General features: G+C 61.9%; 1 protein-coding gene across 6 annotated transcripts; it reads right to left on the reverse strand.

Moving 5' to 3' along the window:
* Window positions 1-538: 538 nt before the first annotated feature.
* PPP1R26 (protein phosphatase 1 regulatory subunit 26) lies at window positions 539-9,441 on the reverse strand. 6 transcript variants are annotated; one of them, XM_049711023.1, is made up of 4 exons: window positions 8,240-9,140; window positions 7,401-7,462; window positions 7,163-7,283; window positions 539-6,087 (listed from the first exon to the last, which is right to left on the reverse strand). In XM_049711023.1, exon 4 carries the CDS (start codon window positions 5,622-5,624, stop codon window positions 2,058-2,060), a length of 3,567 nt encoding a protein of 1,188 aa, XP_049566980.1. In that variant the 5' UTR covers window positions 5,625-6,087; window positions 7,163-7,283; window positions 7,401-7,462; window positions 8,240-9,140; the 3' UTR covers window positions 539-2,057. The 6 variants fall into 6 exon arrangements, with proteins under 6 accessions (XP_049566980.1, XP_033271023.2, XP_049566979.1 ...); XM_033415132.2 differs by having other exon boundaries at window positions 7,638-9,140; XM_049711022.1 differs by lacking the exons at window positions 7,401-7,462; window positions 8,240-9,140 and adding an exon at window positions 9,250-9,441.
* Between the last annotated feature and the right edge of the window lie 217 nt (window positions 9,442-9,658).

Consider the following 9,658-nt stretch of genomic DNA (forward strand, 5'->3'; position numbering starts at 1 on the left):
TGCCATCTCATGCAGCAGCTCCGGGGATGCTGTGATGCACGGATGCAGGGTCGGGCCCGGATCATCGGAGGAGCTGTACCAGGGCTGCAAACGTACAGACAGCCATCACTGAGGGACAGTGCTCCCGTCTGCCCCCCACTGCAGCCCCCTTTGCAGACAGGGTGCAGGGGGACCTCGGACCTTGGCCCCAGTGTGTGCCAGAGTTGACCTAGGATGTTGGAGAGAGGGAAAGCAAAATCTTTCACGCAGCATGGCTTGTTGGCAATCCAGGGATGGGCCCGCACGATCACGTTTACGTCCAGTTTGTGAAAACCAGGCATGGCCCGCACTGCCAAGTAAGCACACAGACTGGGGCTAGGGAGGCAGGGGGAGAGGAAGGTGCAAAGGGTCTGCGGGAGACTGGGATGGGCCGCAGGAGCAGAGAGGTGCTCAGGACTAAATGCACGATGGCACAGAAGAACACTGGCAGGTCCTAGACATTGGGTTCTCACGTCAACATCCTGCAAAGGCCACTCTGCACAGGACAGACTACATCAACTGATTTGTGAGCAGTGCCTGATTTATTAGCATAAAAAAAAACAAAAACAAAAAATCCAGTTCTTATATACAAAACAAGCTGATTTTTGTTTTCAAGTGTTAAAAGCACTCCTTCAAAATTAAATGAAATTTAAAGCATGGATTAATTAATTGTTTTTCCGGGAAGCACTTAAGTGAATGAATATTCGACAACGGAAATATCGGATGCACAGCGCGTAGGCACCGGACGGTCACGGAGTCCACAGGGCCTGCTCGTCACAGCATCTGACCCAGCGGACACTGACTGTGGGTGCTGGCACACGTCCCCATTTGGGTACAGAAGTGAATTCCTGCTAAGACCTAGGGGGGCACAACATGTAGAAAATTCACTTGCACATCAGAATAACAACTTCAGCTGCAAATTAAACCTTGCTCCAGGCCCACTGCAGCTACTGATGAGTTGTCACAATTGCGGCAGCCGATCAGTTTGCTGGACGATCGCGGGTAAACGTCAGCGCTCAGCCTCACGTGTGCAGGTTCCCACCTGCCTCTTCTGTAGCTGTGGGCACCGCAGCAGCCTCAGAGCACAAGGTATAGGATGCCACACTCTTCCCTGTGTGCGTGGCACCGCCGCTCAAACACACCGAGAGCATGGGCACGCCCCTGCTGGTAGAGCACAGTCCCAGCGAGCCCAGTTCCCGGAGGGCGGTGGGCTTTGTCCTCGGTCCTCAGGACTCCGGGCACCAGAACCCATGAAGCAGCCGCTGCCTCTTTGCTTTGCCCAGATCAGGACAAGGGCATTTAAAACACACGGGCTGCCTGGTACCTTTTTAGAGCTGTGACTAAAAACGAAGGACGGCAGCTCCTGTATAAAAATAGGTTTATTGAGCCGGTAGCATCATGTCATGATTGAACAGGACTGGCCGTTAAACAACACAGGCTTCAGGCGTGAACTGGTGACCGGCCCTGAGATCTCACTCAGGACTCCTACGTGCAACTGGCATGGCCGGTGTGCTCGCTGGCCATTGTGCTTTGAAACGCTTTTCCAATTGAAGACATGCTCAGGCCTCTTTTACATAAGAAGTGCTGTCCAGGGGTGTCCCAACCAAGACCGCTGGGGCGCTCTGGCACGTCTCAGGCGGGGCACCAGCTGCTGCCTTCCTCGGGCCCGAACTGTGGCCACGACTGGCCATGGCCACCAGCGATCAACCCCAAGTGCAGGGACAGTCGGAACCAAGTGTTTGCTGATCTAAGACTAGTGCGGAGACCAAGGAAAACTGCCCCGAGGGACGCCCTACAAAATCCAACAATGGTATTCACCAAAAATATTTTTTACAGCACTTTAAATAATTTACAAAAAGCCTACAAAAATTATATTTACCAGGACACATCTGTTAAATAAAAACATCCTTTCGCGTTAGTGTACATATATACAGGCTGTACAGGGGCCTCCGGGGCTCCGCCCTTTCATCAGGAGTGTGTGACACGTGGGGACGGGCACACACATGCTTCGCCCACACTTGCCGCGGCCAGGAGCGTGCTCACAGCTGGAGGACGGGGCCCTTGGCCAAGAGGCTGCCGCCCTCCTCCACAGACGCATCGCTGAACTCGCTGGCATCGCTGCCCAGGGCCTCTTGGTCTTCATCGTCTCTGTCCACCCCCCTCCGCCTGTACCGCAGGTCTAAGATGCTCTCCTCCGGCCCCAAGTTCCTCCTGTCGGGCAGACTGAGCCCTGCCTGGGACTTCCTGGGCGGCCAGCGGCCACCCTCCTGCTTCACCAGCAAGTGTGAGCTTCCGAACACTGGGCCGTGGCCAGCCTGGGTCTCTCGGAAGGCCGAGAAGGATGCGCCCTGCAGAGGCAGGCTCAGGGGGGGACTGAAGAGGCTGGCCTGCTTCCCCCCCCAGGAGACACTCTTCCCGAAGTGAAACAGCTGCGTGGAGAGCAGTGGTGAGAAGCCGGCAAAAGGCAGGCCTCTCTTGGGGTCCATGGCGAGGCTGGGCGAGCCCCGGGCCTGGCCCTCCAGCCGCTTCTCTCTCTGGCCCCTGAGGCCCCCTTTCCACGCCGCCGCGTCCCTGCCTTTCGTGCTCAGTGCCCAGGTGCTCTGCAACCGGCTCTGCGGGGAGAAGTCAGTCCAGGGCAGGGCGAGGCCGGCCCGGGGCCTCCCTTCTCGCTCGGCGCCTGGGGTCCGTGCCAGTGAGCTCCGGCTCTCTGCCCAAGCGCCAGCCTCCATGCAGCTTGGGAGCTGAGCCAATGCGCTTTCCCCCGCGGCAGCCTCGGCCCCCCTCGGACTCTTATCTTTGGGCGCATAGGCGGTTCTCCTACTGGTTGGTGACCCTTTGGCAGACGCGGTCCCGCTGGCGCTCCTGGGCGGCACCAGTTCGCATCTGGCCAGGGCTGCAGGGCTGCAGGCCTGCTCGGCGCGGGGGCTGCTCCTCCCGGCCGGAGCGAAGGCTCTGCCCGGGCCCCTCAGTCCCTCGGCCGGCTGCAAGGGCCCCCTGCACCTCTGGCTCCGAGTGCACATGCCAGGCTGAAGGGCCGGGCCGGGAGGTAGCACTTTCCGGCACGGCAGCTCTGGCTTGCCCCCATTCCCCGTCCCGAGAGCGGTGGGGCCCCCTCCTTGAATTTCTGATCCGCTCACGGACTCCTTGGCCTTTTCGGCCAAAAACTTCCTAATCTCCAGTTCAATGCTGTCATCGCTGTCTACAGAGCTGCTGTCATCAGACAGGGAACTGGGGCTTGGGGCCGGACCACGAAGTTCACGGGCTTCCGATTCACCAGAGAACAGGCTCCTTCCTGCGGCTTGGCCCCTGGACCGGGGAGCCGGGGGCGCGTCCTCGGCTGCCACGCCGTCTGGCTTTGCTCTCACCGCTTCTCGGCAGAGGACGTGCGAGGGTCTCCCCGGGCTCTCTTTTCTGGACTTTGAGAGGCAGCTTTTCAGCAGATGTGGGCTTCGGTCTTTCCAGTCTTTCGGGAAGCCCCCTACTTTATCCAGGAACTGCGTCTCCGTGGTGCTGAACCTGACCCTCTTCTTGCAGCCGGCTCTGGGGTCCTTGCACCTCTTCCGGAGCCTCCGCTTGGACCGCAGCAGGTCCTTGATGGCCGTGTCCAGGTCCTCGTCACTGTCCAGCGAGCTGCTCTTGTCCTCGGAGCTCTCCTTCTCATCCACGCGCCTCGCCTCGGCCGCCTTGCCGGGGCCTGGCAACACGGTACCCTGCGTGACCGGGGCCCCGTGCTCATCACCCAGCACGCCCGTCCTGCAGGGGAGAGGCTGGCCCCAGGTCTCACCCTCCCTTCCCGGGGCCTCGCTGGCTTTCCCCTGGCTGGGCTGCGCTCTCCCCTGGCTGCGGTCGGCGTCCCGGGCGCCCTCCTGCGCCTCGGCCGTGTCTCTGGTCCTCTTGGGCGTGCACGGCCGCACGGCGGTGCTGCCTGCTCCGCGTTTCCTCTTGCAGCTCAGTGACAGGTCTGGCGTTTTGGAGGCCGAGGCGCTGAGGCTGGACGGCAGCAGCGGGCTGTGTGCTAGTGGCGGGCACGTCTCCGTCCTGGGCAGCAGCCCCCCTGACTGCGCCTTCAGAGCCAAGAACGTCCGGATTTCCTGTTCGATGCTGTCGTCGCTGTCCACAGAGCTGCTGTCACCGTCGGAGCAGGAAGGCACGTCGTGGGGATACAGGAGTGGGCTGGTGGGCGGGGATCTGGTGCCGCCCTCCAGGGGACCCGGCAGGATCGTTTTGGAAATGTCCAGGATCGCTTCAGCGCACATCAGCTCCGCGGATGTGTCTGCGCGGCACGGGGACCCGTCCACAGACTTGCTTTCGGCAGCTGTACTTCCTGGAGGTGCAGGAGCCACGGTTTCCCTGGGAGGCCTGGAGGGGTGGTCGGGGTCCAGGCCACCCGGGCTGAAGTCCACGGCCTTGGCGGCCACCGGCTTCTTCTTGCCCGGGGTCTTCCCGTGGCCTTCGAGCCAGGTGCTCTTGGTGCAGAGGCCCGTGCCGTGTGCAGGGGGCCCGGGGCCCTTCTCCTCTGCGGGCAGGGCCCTCTGCGGCGGCTCGCCACCTGCCTCCTTCCTCTTCTCCAGCTGGTACAGCTGGATGGCCTCCTCGATGCCATCATCGCTGCTTGAGTCGGCCGCCTCAGGCACCAGGGCCGCGCTCCTGGCTCGCCTTCCCCTCTTTCCTGAGCCGGTGCCCCTCCTGACCCCGACTTTACCAGGGGCTGCTTCTGCAGGGCGGCCCGCAGCCGCGGCGGGCTCAACGGTGACCTTGCACCTGGGGCCTCTGGGCAGCGCGCCAGCCTTTGTGGACCTGGGAGGCTTCCGGAAGGTGAACTCCTTACAGGCGCCCGCCAGCTCCTGCTGGTACGCCTTGCCCGTCGGCTCTCTGCTGGATCTAGATGCCGACTGGGCCAAGCTGTCACCGGGGTCTGGTTTTTTGTCTGCAGGAACGTCGCATTTTTGGGTTTCGTGCTGCCTCTTCTCACTTAGGAACTGTTCGATCTCCGCCCGGATGCTCTGTTCGAAGGAGTCCTCACTGCTCACGCTGAGCGGCGAGGCAGAGCCCTGGTCCTGGCCGACTCCCCTGTGGCTGCCGGGGACACCAGTGGGGCCAGCTGCAAGGTCTGGGGGGCACAGGGCGGTCGGGGTGCCGCTCGGAGGCGGCTCTGGTTTGCATCGACCGGCTGCGGGAGGCCGGGCGGCCCCGCTCTTGGCCTTCAGGTACTCCTGGATGGCTTCCTCAATGTCGCGGTCCACGGAATCATCACTGTCCGAATCCAGCACCAGGGGGCCAAGGTCCGCGGCCTCCTCCTCCCCCTTGGGGTCAAAACCAACAGCAAGACCACAGGCGGCAAAGGTGGGGCTGGTAGCCAGCCTGGTGCCGCGGCCCCTCTCCGTTCTCTGGCTTCTCTGCCGGCCATGCTCGCCACTCATGCCCAGGGCGGCCCCGTCCCCCTGAAGCGTGCTGATGACCGCCTGCACCTTGGCGCTCACCGCCGCTCTCGGGACGCCCTCCTTCGGCTCCGAGAAGCATCCGGGAAACCTACAGCTCCCGGGTGGGCCAAAGGCCTCCCATTTGGACGGCAGGGCGAGCACAGGAGGCGCATTCATGAGATACATCCTAGCCGACGGGACGCGCAGAGAGGCGGCACTTTGCTTCTCTGCCTGCTTCACATCCTGGAGGAGAAGGCACGCCGGGATGGCGCCCTAGGTCACGTCACGGAGAAGCGGTGGGCCTGGTGAGGGTCCAGCCGGTCGCGGGTCCCAGGGCAAGTCACTCACGCCTCCCGGGTCGCATCTCCCTTGGCTGTAGACGCAAGACGGCCACGAAGCTTCATGAGAAAACGCTTCCGAGCCACCCGCAGCGAGCTCGCGGAAGCTCACACGAGTGTCCTTTCCCCGTCCCTCTGTCCATCTTCTCCGGGACAGGAACAGAGGTTTTATTTACCTCCAAAAGTTGTCAGGAGGTGCCAATGAGATAAAGACTCAGTGCTCCTCTGCAGGTGGAAAAGAACAACTAGTATGAATCCAGGTTCAGTGAGACGTCGTGGGTAGGTCCAACCTTGACGCGAATCAGCAGCTCCTGAAATGAGAAGTTACTCAATGGGAGCATTTAAACATTTATCTCCCTAAACAACTTTAAAGACTCACTTATACCAAAGCCTCTTTATTTTATTTATTTATTTATTATTATTATTTTTTTGCGGTACGCGGGCCTCTCACTGTTGTGGCCTCTCCCATTGCGGAGCACAGGCTCCGGACGCGCAGGCTCAGCGGCCATGGCTCACGGGCCCAGCCGCTCTGCAGCATGTGGGATCTTCCCGGACCGGGGCACGAACCCGTGTCCCCTGCATCGGCAGGCGGACTCCCAACCACTGCGCCACCAGGGAAGCCCAAAGCCTCTTTATTTTAAAACGTCGAATGTGTATTTGCCAGATGGTCTCACGGGACCGTATGATTATTTTTAGGTAATTAATATAGAAGTTGCCCCAAACACAGTAAGGCGCCCCTTTTCACGCTGTGTGGTTTCTCCACAGCTTTTGTATCTCAGACCAAATGTGGCTGGGTCGGCAGAACCACTGGGATAGTCTTGGGGACACTTTGAAGAGCTGCTCCCAACAGCCTTTACACTACAGGTCTGGGACCACCGCCGGGGAGGGGAACATAACGCAGGCTGTACACAGCCGATTAGGGAGACGCAAAATACATCATATAACTGTCAGCTCTTAACATGTTTCTCTGACCTCTCCCGAACCCCTGCAAACTGGAATGCAAAGTAGCCGAGATGCAAGAGGAGAGCTTGGCAGTGCTTGTGGAAACAGGGAAACCGAGTTCCAACTCCAAACAGTGCCGGGCAAGGCGGTCACCACCCTGGGGCCTTGGGGGGTGGCCGGAAGTGGCCTGTGTGTTTGCTTTGCTTCCCATGCAGATCCTTCTCCCCTAGGAGCTTCCTTCCTGACGAGCACAGAATCCTGTGTTTACACACCACAGTCCTTTCCAGGAAAGCCTAGCCCAGCCACCTAGGCACAGACGTGCCCAAACAGGTGGGACCAGCAATTAACCAGAGGGCATGACCAATTCAGAAGGAAGTCCTATGCTATTACTACTTATGCTCAGAAAGTGAGACTCTACAATGTAAAAGAATTGGCTGCATTTACCTGCGATTCTCTTCAAGTCCAGGTTCGGCGTGACGTTTGCAGAACGGTTCAGGGATTGGGTCTTCGTCCCCCCACCTCTACGCTGTAGCATCTGGTGCCCACTTTTTAAACGGACTTTTGACTGCCAAGATTAAAGAGAATCAGAGACCTAATTCAGAGGCTGAAACTACAGCTGGTAAGTATTTGGGGGGAAAGAAATCACATTAAGGGCTCAAAATTCAATTTTGGAAGAACTTACCCTGAGGCCAAATACAGTTAACCACAACTAATTCCCAACTCTCCTGGGCCATCGGTCTGATCCTGTAGGATGGTGACGGCAGGGAACATGGGAGGCTATTCATCAGTCCTCAGATGTGAGCACCCATATCAGTCCACGATCCCTCCCACAGCACCACCCTCCAGGGACATTCCCTCCCAAGGGCAGTGGGGAGCAACAGTGGGGAGGCGGAGGGCTCTTTCCCTGGGCTGCGCCCACCTTGCTGTGGTCATCATTCAAGCTGCCTTGGCAAAATGACAGCGATTGCGAGACATCTGCATAGGCCTTGAACTGGGAAGAGTCTAAATAAAGAATATTAACTTCTTAAACAGCACTGCTATCTGAAAAAGTGGGCCCAAGGATGAACCCAAGCTGCAGTGGTTTCCACTCCATGTAGCAGAGTGGGCGGAAGGAAAGGCGCTGCTCTCTACTCATCACCTTGACCATGTTCGTAGCTCTTAAATGACTATCGAGAGCTCGGACTCCTAGTGGGCACTTTTCTGAACTGTCAAATTACCTAGCGCAAGCATGAGGTTAAAAATTCAGACAGCGTCTCCAGCGACAGCTTGTGGCTTTAAGACAATCACCCACAATGAGATGAATCATTCTGGAAAACTCCCCGAAACTGTACTTGGAGAGACTGTGGGCTGAAGCCTGGGGGCTTTCGCTTTGCCAAACTGCCACCCTGCTCCTCGAGAACCCGGGGGTCAGGTCTGGAGGGTGGCTGTGAGGACACCCAGCCCTGCGCCCCAAAGCCATGTGGTGCTAGAATTGGACAGTGGAGGAGGGCACCTGGGTCTCTTCTCAGTCTAGACACCAACCTCCAGGAGGACAGAACCTCGCTAACGCTCATCCCCTGGCCAAGTCCGGCTCCCCGCACGCGATGTGGCTTCGCCATTAACGCTGTGCAGCTCCTGCCCTTCCCTCCCAGGCTGGACTTTCCCCAGGATTAGGGAGGTGAGGGTCGGGATACAAGGCCCAGAAGGAGGGCCCTCTCTGGAGGGCCAGCCTGAAGTGGGCGTGCGCTGGAATTCCGGCCCTGGCCCGCGGAAGATGAGACTTTACAATACGGCAAGGACGGCTCCCCAGCAAAGCTGCAGGGCCACTGCCAGTGCCTAGGGGGCCGGAGACCAGGCGAGACCCTCCCGGCTGACCCTGCCCTGCCCTCTGCTCCCGGCCTGGGGGCGCTCACTCCCAGCGCAGCCTCTGCCAGGACGGATCCCGGCGCCCGGAGAGGCGACCCGGTTCTCTGGCAGGAAGGGGTCGGGCCTCCACGCAGGGCTGCGCCCGGGTTATATTCTGGGCTCGGTGGGCTTGGGGGCGAGGGGCCCGGTGACCCTCCGGGAAGCTGCACGGGGCGGGGCGCAGGGCACGATCTCAGCGGGAGGGCCGGGCCCCGGGCCCTCGGCCGCGCCGGAAGCTGTCCCGCCGCGGGCCCTCACCTGCGCCTCACCTGGGCCCCGCGCCCGGCCGGCTTCGAGGAACGCGGGCGCGCGCAGGCGGGGGTCCCGGCCAGGAGCCGCCTCTGAGGCCGCGACCCCCGCCCTCCGCGCCAGCTAACTACCCGGCGCCGGGCCGAGCCCGCCCCGCCCGCCGCGGCCCCTACCCCGGCGGCCCGGCGCCGCGGTGCGGCCTGCATGCCCGCCCTCCGGCCAGGCCCCCTCCTCCCACTCGGCCCCGCACCGGCCCCCGCCCCGCGCGCCGCGTCCCGGGGAGGCGGCGGGGTCCCGGCGCGGAGGGGCCGGGCCGCCGGCGCCGGGGGCGCGCGCGGGAGGGCGGGGCGCGCGTGCGCGGGGCGGGGCGGCCCCCGGAGCTCCCTCCCCGGACCTACCGGCGGCGGCGGCGGGGCTGTGGCGGCCGCGCTCCGGAAGCCGTGCCCGGTGGCTGGGCATCATGGGAATGGCACGGCCGAGTTCCGGGGGAGGCGCGCGGCCCGGCCGGACCCCCGCCCGGCGAGCGCGCGCCCACCTGCCGGTCGCGCTGCGGAGGAGCCGCGGGCGCCGCGCGCCGCCCCCGCTCCCACCCCGCCCCGCCCGGCGCCCGCGCCCGCGCTCGCGCTCGCGCCCCGCGCCTGCCCAGCCCGGAGGCGGCCCGAGCCTCCGGAGACGCCCCGCCCCTCCCCAGCCTCGGGCCGGCCCCCCGAAATGCGCCCGGTGCGGTTGGAGTGAGTAGTCGGAGTGATGTCTGACCCCCAGCCCACTCCGGCCAGAGGCTGGGGCCCTCCGGTGCTGTTTGGGCGC

This window comes from Orcinus orca, chromosome 6 (assembly GCF_937001465.1).
Source record: "Orcinus orca chromosome 6, mOrcOrc1.1, whole genome shotgun sequence".
NCBI classification, from domain to species: Eukaryota; Metazoa; Chordata; class Mammalia; order Artiodactyla; family Delphinidae; genus Orcinus; species Orcinus orca.